This window comes from Metarhizium brunneum, chromosome 2 (assembly GCF_013426205.1).
Source record: "Metarhizium brunneum chromosome 2, complete sequence".
NCBI classification, from domain to species: domain Eukaryota; kingdom Fungi; phylum Ascomycota; class Sordariomycetes; order Hypocreales; family Clavicipitaceae; genus Metarhizium; species Metarhizium brunneum.
Window position 1 is genome coordinate 6898274 of NC_089423.1, and position 14130 is coordinate 6912403.

The window sequence follows — 14130 nt, forward strand, 5'->3', positions numbered from 1 at the left end:
GGAAATAAAATTGCCAAAGTTTGACATGTTTCCTTTTTGAATATCCCACCCCGTTCAACTATCTTGCAGATTGTTCTTCACCGTAACTCCTCCATCATAATGGATCGGACCGCAACAGCCGTGGTTGAGCTTCCATCTTTGCATTTATTGGTCCACTCTACAAATCCTCCCTGCTTGCTATATTGCATCCTGGTCTCTGGATTGACAAACAGATTCCAGTTCTCTGGATTCTGCTCATAACTGGGACTCAGACGAGAGCTCTCCTTAGCCGGGGTCCGCCCAGCCTGGCGGTAGCACACTGGCGACCATTGTTTATTTGTGTTTTCAAGAATGTCTCTTGTTGGACATTTGCTGTACAAAGGCAACTTCTTGCATGACGTCTCCAGCTTCCTTCGAGACTCATCATAGTCGAGTATGTCGAGGCTAGAAAGGAGCTCATCGCCTAGCCAGTAATCATCAGCATTCCCGTCATCTCGTCCTTGCTTCTGCACCAAAACGACCGAAGAGAATCGTAGCGATACCAACGTAACCTCCCGAGCAACTTATAACCTATTTAGGCAGGTCTCTCGTGGCGAAAAGTCAAAAACGCCTCTACTTGGCAAGGAGGTAGTCAAATATTGAATAGTGAACCTAAGCCACCATGTTGAAGCACGGGAACACAAAGTCTAGGCGTTAATGGCGGACAAGCAGGAGTGAGTGTGACTTGTACTTTTATGGTTTCTTGGCAGCATTATGCGTGCTATCAGCCCCTGACTTGGTGTCGTTAGCCAGTGAATTATCAGTAATTTGCGCCTTCTTACGTGGGTGAATGTTACCGTGATTGTTGTACAGCTGCGTAAATCGTTTACTCAATATTGGCACGGACACATGCTAAAGGCGGCATAGTCATATGGACTGATATTTGTTCAACTACCTTTGCATTTGCATAAAGGTACAGGGAAAACCGCTCCGAGTATCGGGACAAAAACCTGTACCAAGGCAAACCTACTTCTCACAATCCCCGAGTCTCCAACAACATACTTCACTGCAAGGTAAAAAACAGTTGTCCTCATTCTCCAAAGCAGTACTTATTTTCCCTCACAAAAAATAGATCGGGACTGATTTACATCATCCGGCACTGGATCTACGTTTCCGTCGTAGGTCGCTACCTCGCTCTCGACAAGGCAACCATTCTCCCTGCTTGGCATTAGCCTCGAGAGAAACAGAAACGTCTGCCGGATAGGCAACGGAAGGAATATGCTTACAGAAAGAAAATGCAGCCCGAGCTGCGGGGGCCAAGCTCAAACCACTGTACATGCCCGCGGCTATGAATTGAGTTAGTACAGCACGATGAGCCGTTTCATGTTCGTGTTTGGGCCTTGACTCACATGGGAGGCGGGATGTCCACACATTGATCAACTCGGCCAACCATAAATGATTGGCCTTGTTCATTCCACAGCACGGCCTATATTATCATCGAAGAATGTGAATAAGGAATCTTGTTGACAAAGGTCAATGAACTGCCTTACCGCAACATCCCAATATTGACCGGCAACCAGAGCGGCAAATGCAACAGCTAACAGGCCCAAGGAATACATTGTGTTCTCTCGTTTGTTTAAAGGCGATTGGATGTCTTTGAAGCTGGCTGACTGAAAGTGAGGCGCGGGCTTGATGGTTGTAGGAGCGAAACTTGAAGGGAGACGGAGCGGACATTTTATATTTCGTTCAGTTTGCAAAACTTGACCAACAGTCGGGGTTCCGATACATGGATTGTCATGCTACTTGCGCCAACCACACGGGGATAAGACACAGGCAGTAATCAGTGAGTTTGCCTGGCGAATCGTCCGAACTAGACAAAGAGTGTACACATGTAAGCTCCAGTGAGATGATGAGACTTGGAAGTGGTGGTGATCAGCCGTCGGCCCGCTCAGGTACAGATGGACCAGCTAATCAGACTTCTGAGCTTGTCATCATTTGTCCACTGCGGAATATTCGCGAGCCATTCAACGAAGCATAGCCGGATATGATGGTCATTCTGTCTTGAACGGCGTCCAACAGACGTGACTGGATCGGAGGGAGACTGGCCCATGTTGACGGTTTGTTGACGACGGCTGTGTCCGAGAGAATAGTCCCGTGGCTGTCTGAACTGGCCACAGAGCTTAGTAATATGGCATTGGAAATCCCTGCGTTCTTGTTTATGCTGCCAATCTTGAGAAATGACTCTGGCACATGTTTTAGTTTTAGGACCCAGCGATGTAAGCCAGACAGTCACTGCCAATGTAACAACTGTGGCCCAATGCTCTAGTATTTTATCCAAATACTAGGCTAAGAAAATGCAAAGGGCTTAATATGGACTGTAATTTCCTCGTGGCTGGCTCAAGTGTGCTGCGCAATACTGCAGTGTGGCATTGACGATACATACGGAGTAATTTACCGCTGATCGATGTCTCGGCTGTCGTTTAAAACCCTCGTGCGCTGGTGAGACATCACTTCCCGCTGCGACTCAGAGTGACGTTCTCTGCCTCTGCTGTACCTGAATCCGTCAATTTTCCTCCGAAATAGGACACCAACGACCGACATGTGACACGTCCCACGTACATGGCCCAATCTAGCATCCCTGAGCCGTCTTGACCAGCGTAAGCAGAAGAAAGAGAATAGCACAATGCGGAGTAAGCAATCCTGAATCCGCAGAATTGCCACGTAGTTGTGGCTGTGCTCAAGACATATGCAATGGTTTGTCACAACGCCACTAATTTAAGGATCCAGAGATGTTTATGAGACTCATTTACGGAAATTTAGTCATATATTCACTCTTATTATTATTTTCCATGGGCCTCAACCGCTCTCCCCAATAGTGACTAGATCAGGAATGACCGGAATAGTGCGTTTCATCCAACCAACAACTTGCAAACTACCCCTTGCAGTGCTTGCGTTTCGTATCCTCTTCAGCTTGTCTCCGGATATCTCCTATCCAACTCCCTAGTGGCCCAATTGGGAGTATTCTCCGTGCGTAGGTTGACCTGGGCTTCAGTTCGTTCAGACTGTACCATGTCCCCGTCAATGGATGCCATCATCTCTTCCTTGGTCCGTTTTCTTCTCCTGCCCTGCGGCAAAATGCACCGTTTACTCATTTGTATGTAATGTCGGCACCAATTCAACGTGCCTGATGCCCAAGATGCCTGCGGCGCCCTGCTGCCTTGGGAAAAGGGGTCAGCCAGCGAATTGGTTAATTTTATATCGAGTATTGTAGTATTATGTCCTGGTGATTAGAACGCCACTTGTAGCGAGAAAACAAGGCTTCCGTGTGACCCTCGTTTAATTGTGTTACAAATGGTGTACTGCACTGTAACCTCGGCCTCATTTCTCAGAGTCCAACTCCATCACCAGAGGCGGGCAACATATGAAGATTGATCTAGCAATAACGCAAAGAAAACGCCGTAGTATGACACTCAATAAAACATCGGTAACCAAAAAAATTGGTCGGACAGTATCTTGGACAGGCATTGCGCTGCGCTTTTACCGAACCGGTGGCCGGAGGCACATCATTTTGCCAGCCCCGTATTGATTTATGTACGATCTATCCGTGTCTGTCGTCGTGTTTATAGAGAAATACACGAACTATTGTCCAGAAGTACCAGTTTACGTACATCACCAGTATCATGAACAATCACGACCGGCCCGAAGGTTATCTGGAACAGCTGCGCTGCTGCTCGTGAAGATTCTCTGCCTCTTCCCACCGGCCCTGATTCCTGATACGTTGGTTAGAGACGTACCAAGAGAAGTAAAAAAACTCGGAATGCTAGATATTCAACGGACCATGCACCTAAACGATCTGCAAGTACAAGTAACTGCTTATACCCGCAGCGCCTTGCATTCATAAAGAGGCGATATTATGTAGCACGATTATGTAAGATAATGTAGATGAAACAAAAGACTATATTTGTCGAAAAGAGTGTATAGTTTGTTTTTTATACAATTAAATGACTGTGGTTTGCAGCTAGACTTGGCAGCTGTGAAAGGCTTTCTTCTCCCGGCTTACAACTTGAGAGCCCGCGCCAGATTGACATCCTATTAGACACCATTCAATCTCAACCGCACTTGAAGCGTCCTCATTCTTCCATATCGGCCTATTTCTTAGGCTTGTTAGCCTTGTGGCCGTCACTGTCCTCAAGGGACAAGGCATGGGCCCGATAACCCTTCTGCTTTTCCTGCCTCCACGGCCCCGTCGTGCCAATATCTTTGATGATGGCTGTCGTTTGGCCCCCGCCAAGTAGCACGTAAAAGATGCCGCGCAGCGGAAAGTCGGTGTCAGCCGGCTCCGTCATTAGCCACGTTTAAAAATGTCTATGACAGTCTTGGCGCCAGTCAGAGGCAAGGGCTTGATACCCAGGTCCATAGGGTTAATATTTGTAATTTCAGAACTAACACCGGCGTCGCCAAGGATATAGCTGCCGGCCGGGCTGACCTTGAGGGTTGGCTCCGTCTCGGCGGAGTGGATGACCCACTTGCCGACGAAGCCGACGGCCCGGACCGTGTACTCGCCGGCGCCGCGGCCGCAAACGATGTGCTTCCGCTCCTGGCCTTGACGGAGCGTTTGTACACGACGGGATCGGCATGCGGCGCCCTCGCCAAGAGGCGCACTGCCATGGTCCGGTCCAGCTCGGGAACTGCCGTCACGTCAACACGCAGGTTCACTATTGGCCATGGGACTTGCCCCTCTTTAATGTCGGCCTCGGCGATGGACACGCCCGCGAAGTCATCTTGGGGGACGACCTCCTTCTTGGTGGCCGTGTATCTGACATTGTTGACCACAACTTGGATGCTAATGTCCACCTTGGCTGACCGTGGCAAACCGGCGTAGCTTGACGGTGTGGCTGCTGGTGCTGAACGTGTCGCCGAGCGTCTTGCCCGTGGCATGATCCGTCACCTTGATGAGAATTCTTCCGTGGCAACAGCCGGGATGAGGTCCACCATAACACCTGCGGCGAGAAAACGCATGGCCTGGCCGTACGTGACCGTGGTGGACACCGTCTTATCCTTCTGCACCACGAGCTGATCCGGCCAAGCAAAGTTGTAACGAGCTGAGCCTGATAATGGCTCGGTTTGTACTTCCGGACCCACTTATAAGCGACATTAGCGTTCTTTTTCTTGTCTTTTTAACCAGACTGGTTATCATGAGTATTTGACCAGCCGGCAGCGTGGAATGTTTCCAAAGCGGTCAAATACTCGAGTCTCCTCACAGCATTCAGATGTGAATATGCTCTCTGGACTTACACAGGTGCTGACACAAGTAACACAGAGGCCGAAATATTAGAAGCCAGCAAGAAAAGCCGCGGCAAAATCTGCCGCAGACTCGGAACTATACTGCAAAGCTGTATCATACAAATACACATGGGACCCATGCATGCTAGATTCAATTCCGGCGATATCTAGGCCATGGAACGCAGATGGAACCTACATAATTGGTGCTAAAGGCGATTAGACCACGGAAAACTGCGGGTATGTGACCCCAGCCCTATAGAAATTGGCGATAGTAGTTGTACGATGAAGTGATCTCGATTGCATGGCACAACCCACGGCTTATGTGGCCTAGTGTAATTCTCGCATGACAATTGACCGCTGAAGACGTTTGTAATGTACAAGGGCTAGATGAGCTGAAGATGGCCAAGATTTTCCATACCTCGAGAGACAATTAAAAAGTACAAGAAACGCCACATGCCCTTGTTGTTTTATTTGTACGCAGATAGAGCCAATACCTCACAGTGTCTTTGTTTCCTCTAGCTAAGCGCACGCCATTTCGCAGAAAAATGCAACCTATCCCGTCTCTGGTTGCCAACATTTTGGCTCTGTCGATTGCGGTGCTTCCCGGCGCTGCAGAGTCTACAAGTGTTGAACCATTTTGTGACTGGGAAGCTACTTCGAAGCACATCACGATTCGGAATGGCCCTCTTCGTCGCACCGACAACGCCGCGGGAAGACGAGGACCTCAGCGCACTCTCGGAAGACCATGCCGGCCTGGTCAAGCCCGATGATGGTCGAGTACTCCGCGTCGACGTATATATGCATGTTGTCGGACGGCCAGAAGCAGATGACTCGAGCGAGTTTCCTGTCACCGTAGGTGATGGAAAATACCTCGTCTGCCGCAAATTACATCAAACTAACCATGGCATCATGCAGTGCGAGACTCTAACGAAACAAGTAGATGTGCTCAATAAGAGTTTTAAGCCAGCAAACATTTCCCTTACAACAAGGCATAGATTGCTCGTTAAATAGCTGTCCAATATGGGCAGATCGGCTAAATAAAGTAGCATCTCGGCTCGCTATGCATTATGAATACACGAAAACCAGTTGGAACACCAAGTCCAGATGGGACGCCTAGCTATAAAGCTTGTTGCTCGCAATCATGCATCTCGGCCAACTTTATTGGACAACTTCTCCAACAGTCTTTTGAGCCGGCATCATCGAGGAATCGAGGTGCTAGAGTATCTACCGCTTATTCACGTCTAAACTCTGAGTCCAAGATGAGCAGTTTGTGTTGTCCACATTTGCAGGGTGGGAACCAACTTGGCGGCGTGCCCTTTGAAGAGCGGTAGGACCCCCAAAGCATTAAAGTATCTGGAGCAATCAACTGCTAGACCATCACAGCAATATGTTTGAGCTACCAAAAAGCTACAACAGTCAAGCGAGTATATCAACAACTAGCTAGGATAACTAAACACGAGTATCGAAAGCCAAACAAGGAGAAATCGAACAAGAAACAGGGAGCTCGACGCAGCTAATCTCTCGGCGAGAGCGCAAGCCAGCCACCTCGGGCTCAGCCCGTTACAACTGACAACCGACTAGATGATTCCCACGAATATCCAAAGCTAAAGAAAAAGGAGAAGAAAGAAGCAGAAAAGAAGAGCTCCCGAGGTCGCCGCTACTAATCTTGCTTATTGGTGTCCCGGGACAGCAGGCGAGAGTGCAAACCGAATCACCATCGGGCTCAGCCCGTTATTCGGGTCACCTCACCTACATGTCAACAGTTGCTGTGCTTCAACTCCCTCCAATATAGCCTGGGTGCTTGGAGAATAGCTGCTCTATTGCAGGCCGGCTACCCATTAAGGGGTGGGTGGTGCATCAATCTGCGTCTCATCCACGACGCCATCTCCAAGATATTCAATAGCTCTCAAGTTCTCGTGAATAATGGCATATCGGAATGTATCACCAGGGCCAAACGGTGCATGGCCGTCGGGCTGCGGGTTCGTCCTGTAGTTTGCAAACTGCCGTCCCATCAGGCTGCCCGCGCCGCGATTATCCCCAGCCTCGATGTAGGTGACGACGGCGCCTGTTCCGCCTTCCCGCGCAATGGCAGGCGGATACTCATCGCGGTCCAGCTGTCCGGTTCCAACACCGCCCGTGAGCTCCGCGGTCGTCAGTTGGAGAAGCTCCCTCTGCGACGGATGGGCACCGGTAGACTGTCTTCGTCGAGAAGCCGCGCCCGCCGGATCATAGGTGAGTTGCCAAGGATGCCCTGCCTCGTTGACCGCGTAGCGAGCATTCTCCACGGCAGCCGGCGTGTCTTCCTCGTACAAGTAGACGAGCCAGTTTCCATGCTCATCACGCCGGGGTACATCCGCAGGCAGGACGGGCGGCCCGTGTGCCGGCCGTGGAGTAGGGGGGTCGGTAGGCCGTCGGTGACGGAGGTGGTATCCTTGTTGTGGAACATTGGGAACATTGGGAAGAGGTGGTCTTGCTATCAGGAAGTTTGCAACAACGGCAAGGAGTGCCAGCCTGGCTGGGCCATTGGCATCGCCGCAGAGCCGGTTGTCGTTTGGATTGTGGGTGAGGATGCCTCCTGCGCCCATTGTTCCAACGACGTAGCTATGGCTTTGGCTCACCATGTGAGGCTGGGCGCTTCGGAACTCTGAACCCTTTGCTTGCTGTATATTCGTCACCTGGGACGATGTTATGCCACCGTCGGGACTCATCCCTCGCACGGTTGCGCCGACCCAAAGCATTCGCACCGGAATCCAGTAGCCAATGCGCACCTTGTCTTGGCCAACCTGGATCGTCGTGGGATACAGGTACACCAGCGTGTCTGGGTGGGCACTCCAGGATAGTTGAGTCTCACCATCCGAGACGAAGGAAACGACGGTGACTTCTCCAGAAGTCCCATATTCGACGCCGGTGGCAGTTTTTGGCTTCAATTTTTTCTCACCAATGTCGTAACTCATGACCTGGCCCACCTTTGAATTAACCCATTCCTCTAGCTCGTTTAGAGGAAGTTGCGCACGGCCATTGCTGTTTGACATGATGATTGGGGTATCGAGAAGCCAGCCTGTCGAGCAGGGTCGACCTCCAACCGGAGCAGAAGGACCATTCAACTGCGCAATGTTCCCAGGAGCCCGCCAGTATTCATCACCATCGTCATCGTGATTTGGTGTGATGACATAGCTCGTAGAATCGTTGTCTGGATTCGGATCCGTGGCTTGAGACGAGATCTTGGCAGTGGCGGTATGGTCCTTGTATGTAGTTTCATGGCTCATTGGGAAAGTGATGTTGACTCGATATAACACTGTGGGTGGAATATCTGGAAGATCACAAACGACATTGCTTTCGTCAATGCGGCAATTGGCGCCGTCAAGAGGCTGCCAGACGTGGTGTTCGAGATCCCACGAAGGATCGACTCCATCAGGTACCCAAACCTGTTCAGCGCTAGACGACATTTTGTCCTCGTCCATTGACGAGGTGTAGCCCGCCGTTAAAACAGGCCTAGTGTCAATAGTTGGTCCGTCGTTGAAGACGAGAAATGTCAAGACCTCGTTCTCTCCGTACGGCAAATCATTATTGTAGCGTTCTCTGGCGGAGGCAATGCGCAGATCTGCCTGTGAGAGTGGCTCGGCTTTCAGCCCGTTAAAGTCGAGATTGGCCAGGTTGCCGGGGGTATTCCAATAATCTTGACCATCATCGTGATGATTAGGAGTGATGATATATGTAGCTTCGTTATTCCCTTTACGTGGATCGGTTGTCGACGACGAAACTGATGCCTTCATTGTGTGGTCGGCATAGGACGTTTCGTGTGTCATGGGGAACTCTATGTTGAGTTCCATGAGTACCCCTGCTAGGACGTCTGGAAGAGTAATCACCATGTCCCGCTCGTCAACCCTACTGGATGGATTGGGCAAACCGGCCCAAGCAAGAGATCCATGTTTTATGCCTTGAGATGGTTGACGCCACTCGTTCACTTGACGCAAAGTAGCTGTGGCTCTGTCCTGGTCCATGGAGCCTCCGTAGCCAGCCCTAATCTCGGGGGCTACGGCTCGATTGGGACCGGCATTGTAAATGTACAGAGTGATTACTTCGGACTCGCCATGCGGTTTGTCATTATCGTAATAGGCTCTTTTGGAGGCGATACGCAGATCGGCCTGGTCACCACTCGCCCTTCTCAGCACAGTCTTCGAATCCTCGGGCAGCGATGGTCTTGAATCTGTTTCGTCCACTTTGGAGGAATACCAGAAGGGCTCAGTGGATTTTGAAGGAATAGCCGCCGCTAAGCGGGTGATGATGAGAAGAGCGATTGTGACCTTCATTGTGCCGGTAGTGACAGGTCGAGAGATGAGGAGAAAAGATGTTGAAACGAGTGTGATGGTGACTGGTGAGCACTCTCTGAAGGCAGCGGGCGTATAACATTTTATACATTTACTCAACAAGCAACAAGCTGCAGTGTCGACATTTGCAGTAGCAGGCGTATTCCCATCACCGACGGCCACGTCATCTCTACAACACAATGGCTGTTGGTTTCTCATTTCGATCGACGTCGGCCGCATAAACGCAATTTAACAATGCTTCAAGGTTTTTTTCATGTTATCCGGTCATGGCCACCAAGGGTCTGAGTCAAATCCTGTATTTGCAGACGCGGCCCTGCCCGGCACTTCTAGCAGAGCATAGCCGTGGCGGCCGGGAACCGGTAGATGTGTCCAGTCAATACCACATGCGAGTTGATTCCACCAGTGGTACTTGCAGCGTGCCGGCACCGCTACAGGTTCCCATCCGTAACTACAAACATAAACGCTGGCCAACCACCTGAATGATTTCAGGTGGCTATAGAGTAAAGATAAAAGACCTCAACGAGTCAAGTTGGAAGAAAAGACAGGAATATATCACAATATTTTACCTACACAATAGATCTGCCCCTCGGACAGGTTAGTCGAAATCCTACATATAGACAAGCGTCTTGTTGTCTACACAACAATATCATGGTAGCACCAGGGCACTGTCTAGTCGATCAACAGCCGAGTTGTAACGTGCTAGGCTGCCAAGGCAGGCTGGGCCACGCCCACGGCTTAATATTTGCTCGGAACTATTCACAGTCTAGTGTCTTGGCTACCTAGATAGGCATACGTTCGAAACAACAGGGCGATTAAATATCAGTACTAAGTAGCCTCCACTTTAATTATGCATAGACGAGTCGGGAATAATACGACATTGATGCCACGTTCCCTAGGTCTGCTATTTTGACAATCGCCGGGGTCCCGATACGCGGAGGACTCTGTCGGGCAGTCCTGCAAGGCTTCATGGTAAATCAATATGTACCATTGTGCCATACATTGCGTAAGAATCTCATCTTTGGCTACCTACGTAATTGTTGTTAGTCTTTACAAGAATGCATAAAGGTCTTTTACTTGGATAGAAGATGCTAGTACTAAAATTATTTACATGGTAGAGAATAAAAAGAAAAGTATACAAGAAGCAAAAAAGCTACTAGCCCTCTAGATAACGTCATCAATTACAAAAATCACACACGACCTTGCAGGAGTTGCAACACACGATGAGCGGCCTCTAGCTACACCCCCCTTGTGAATGACAGTGTCGTAAAAGGCAATTTAATATGGGTGCCAGCATAAAATCGAAAAAGGCTTGTGTGTGACGGCCTGGTTTCAACCTATACAAGGCATTTGGCTGGGCAGACGCGCCTCGATGTTGCAATTTAGCTGTATATGGTGTGATGAAGCCCAGCCTCGTTTGGTGCCTGTCACAACGCGGTCTGGTGCCGGCGACGGGATTCACTACTCGGACATCGGAGCTGCTGGTATTTTAATGCCGTCTGGTGGGGCGGAGCTGTCGACACGGATATTTTAGCGCGCCCACGTGTAATTGATGCGAGATTCCAGATCTGGTCACTACGGAGTACTCGGAGCTGTCCGGTATTTAAGTGCCGTGGGGGCCGGTGCCGGTGGGGGGGTCTGGGGCGGAGAAAGTTGTACAGGGTCTGGTATTTTCTACCTATTTTTGTACTACAACGCATGGGAAACATGATGCGGCTTCATTTACAGTCGGCGCATCTTTAAGGGCATTCAAATTCCCCGCACGATTGATGCAATCCAGCTCGTCTTGTCAACACTCTCCATCTCAATCCCCATGGTGCGCCATCTCAAGGTGCCACAATGTCGCTTGAAGAAGGCTATTCTTTGCGAGCCAAGTTTCATTCTTGTTCCTGTTGCTAGTGAATCCTGCCAGACTTCAGTGATAATGGCTCGGCAGTATCGTCATCAAGTCCTGCGCTTCCACAATCTATTATCCTACCAATGCTATTCGATGGCGCTACAACGCCCCGCGGACGCGAAAATAAATCCATCAGACGTATTAACGAGTTTTTATCGTCGTCTGCTTATGCGGGGAGAGATGCGAACGTTTGCCATCGAGAAGCGCGGCCTTGAACGTGGGTCGTGACTCGTGAGAGTAATGTTTTGTCAACGGATAAAAATTAACGTGCCGTATAACGGTTATAAATACACTGATAAAAGCCCCGGTATCTGTCGTCTAAATTTCATGTCCCTCTTATGCGCCTGTACCCATCGTCTAAACATTATCACCCATCTTAGATGCCGAGAATAAACTGAATTAAGATCATTTCGCTCCTCTGGCGATGAGATTCCTCGCAAATCAGTATTTTGACCATTTCTCTGGTCGCGGGGCCTGGTTTGCGTTCGGCTGGTTGTAGTAGTTTGGCGGAGGACCCTGGGGCGCGTACTGCTGGTAGTTGTGCTGACTATAGCCCTGGTGCCGTTGAGGAGGAGGCGGGCCGTAGCTGAACTGGTCTTGTCCGTATTGCGGGCCGTTTGAATGTTTCTTGTCTTGTCGCTTCTTATTGAATTCCTTGGCTACGGCGACGGCAGCGCCAGACACGATAAGCGTCTTGATGAGACCCATTGTGTGAATGCGAGAGGAGAAAGAGAGGTATAGACTTGATATTGCGGTGTATGAGGTTTCTGCAAGTGGTGCTGGCAGTATAATCACGTTCAAGTGAGGGATGAGACGTCTATTTTATACGTGTGTCCTCAACGGCATCACCTACCGCATGTGGAATGCTGACGCCGCCAGGGCTGCGTGTAAGTCCGTCCGCGACCAATCAGATTACAAGGAGGTTGCGGAGGCGGACGGAACTGCCGAGAAGTGGGTCCTGAACGAGACCGAGAGCGGTTGCGAAGCAGCGGAGGTGGTGGCTCAGCCCAAGTTGCGTGCGTGTCTGGGCGGTGCCGAGGAGCAAACAGGCAAATGCCAAACTTTGTGTGACGAAAGCATTGCCAAATAGAGGTAGCAACTCGGGTCTCGGCACTTTGTGCGTGGCATAGAGAGCGGGTTGATGTTTGGTCACGTTTTAAACGGCCAACACTCAAACTGCCGAAACGGACGTTTTCGGGTGGGAGACCCTTTGTGTTTATTCACCATGACTTGTCACCTCGAAATATCATGCTGGATCCTTCCGGCGAGCTATGGCTTTGGTGAATTGAAATGATTGTACACCTCTGTGTTGAGTTGTGCCTCTGCAATCTGCCATAACTCTGAGTAAACACAACTTGCCGTAATGCAGCAACTCTTGCCATCTCAACCCTGTTATTGTAAGTAAAATTATGGCAGAGGATTCATGTTTGAGTAGCGGAGATGGTGTTGACTTTGTGGGCGATGATACCGCGGGAGTCCTCTACATCCAAGAGTCACACTGGCTACGGTTGATTGGTTCAACTAGCTATGCAGTGCGAGTGACCAGGTTCATGCTGTCATGAACATTGATAATTCTAGGCCGCAGCGGTCAGCTGGGCTTGTTGCGGTGGTCTCGCCAAGAATCGACTACAGTCAGTCAAACCCGACCCATGGTTTGCAAATTACAACTTGCAGCCCAACCCGTACGCAGAGCCTCAAGATGTCGAGGTCCCATGGTACACCTCTGTCAAATGGCATCTCTTTATACTCGGAGGAAAATAGATGAAAGATGAAAGAGGAACATCAAGGTTGGTGGACCTGATGCAGCGTGGCAGACACCTAGTTCCGTGCCGCCACTTTCACTACAATCTGACGTGGCTTGCTACGGGCTGCGAAGCGCAAGCACTGCCACACCGTCGACGCCTCTCTGCTTCATGTCTGCCTTGTGCCCACCTGTCGCTGCTTCCATTGTCTAACAACCAATAGGTGTCCGGAGGCGCACGAGTCTTACCAGACATCAATTGACAGTTCAGTGCAGAGGCGCAAATCCTCGATGCCGTGATTGTTGTCACGGATACCCAGTGCAGGCCACATCGGAAAAATACGTCCCGGGCGTTAAGATGGTAGCCTGAATGAGTCCCGAAGGTGACATCGGACTCTCAAAATGCCATGACCGGGCCGGGGCCGGTGCGGAGTGGGCCTCCGGAGGGATCTGTGTCATCGCAACTCACTGCATTACTCCTTATTTTAAGCAAGCTAATTCATTCCGATTTTGTAAGAGGTACCGGCACGCGAAAGGGCCCTGCGAAATCAGTCTGCCTCCGTGGCGGTAAACTTTTAGTAGAAGCCTCCGAGTGCCACGCGCCACGCCTCCAGCGCCATAGATGGCGACCGTGATGTTGGATGTGCCGTCGACGGTGTTTGTAGTGGACATGGTTATCGTGCAAACATAGGTCGTTTTGTCAAATAATTATGCGGTGGCTATATATTACTTGGCTCCAGTCACAGTTACTTACCTGGTTTGCCTAGTAAATATGAATTACCCACCGCCTTGCAGTAGCGACGCCATATTGCATTCTCGGCCGCAGAAGAATACCAGTGTGGTCAGCCGAATTACGTAGTTGGCAGCAGCCATGTAAAATGTCTGGTATAGGCTGGCATATCTGAGACGGCAACCCCCGTCGCGGT

The 14130-nt window shown here is 50.2% G+C and overlaps 5 protein-coding genes across 5 annotated transcripts; 1 reads left to right on the plus strand and 4 right to left on the minus strand.

Annotated features, from left to right (window-relative positions):
• Positions 1-77: 77 nt before the first annotated feature.
• Positions 78-1577, minus strand: G6M90_00g050680 (uncharacterized protein; the record flags this gene model as incomplete). The annotated part of the gene is made up of 5 exons (XM_066130492.1): positions 78-442; positions 1082-1176; positions 1245-1304; positions 1368-1444; positions 1509-1577. 5 exons carry the CDS (start codon positions 1575-1577, stop codon positions 78-80), a joined length of 666 nt encoding a protein of 221 aa, XP_065986515.1.
• Positions 1578-4303: 2726 nt separating this feature from the next.
• G6M90_00g050690 (uncharacterized protein) lies at positions 4304-4896 on the minus strand (the record flags this gene model as incomplete). The annotated part of the gene is made up of 2 exons (XM_066130493.1): positions 4304-4555; positions 4621-4896. 2 exons carry the CDS (start codon positions 4894-4896, stop codon positions 4304-4306), a joined length of 528 nt encoding a protein of 175 aa, XP_065986265.1.
• A 1023-nt stretch (positions 4897-5919) lies between these two features.
• G6M90_00g050700 (uncharacterized protein) lies at positions 5920-6252 on the plus strand (the record flags this gene model as incomplete). The annotated part of the gene is made up of 2 exons (XM_066130494.1): positions 5920-6093; positions 6157-6252. 2 exons carry the CDS (start codon positions 5920-5922, stop codon positions 6250-6252), a joined length of 270 nt encoding a protein of 89 aa, XP_065986323.1.
• Positions 6253-7079: 827 nt separating this feature from the next.
• Positions 7080-9551, minus strand: nucA (DNA-entry nuclease; the record flags this gene model as incomplete). The annotated part of the gene is made up of 1 exon (XM_014689687.1): positions 7080-9551. One exon carries the CDS (start codon positions 9549-9551, stop codon positions 7080-7082), a length of 2472 nt encoding a protein of 823 aa, XP_014545173.1.
• Positions 9552-11904: 2353 nt separating this feature from the next.
• On the minus strand, positions 11905-12171 carry G6M90_00g050720 (uncharacterized protein; the record flags this gene model as incomplete). Its single annotated transcript, XM_014689688.1, has 1 exon — positions 11905-12171. One exon carries the CDS (start codon positions 12169-12171, stop codon positions 11905-11907), a length of 267 nt encoding a protein of 88 aa, XP_014545174.1.
• Between the last annotated feature and the right edge of the window lie 1959 nt (positions 12172-14130).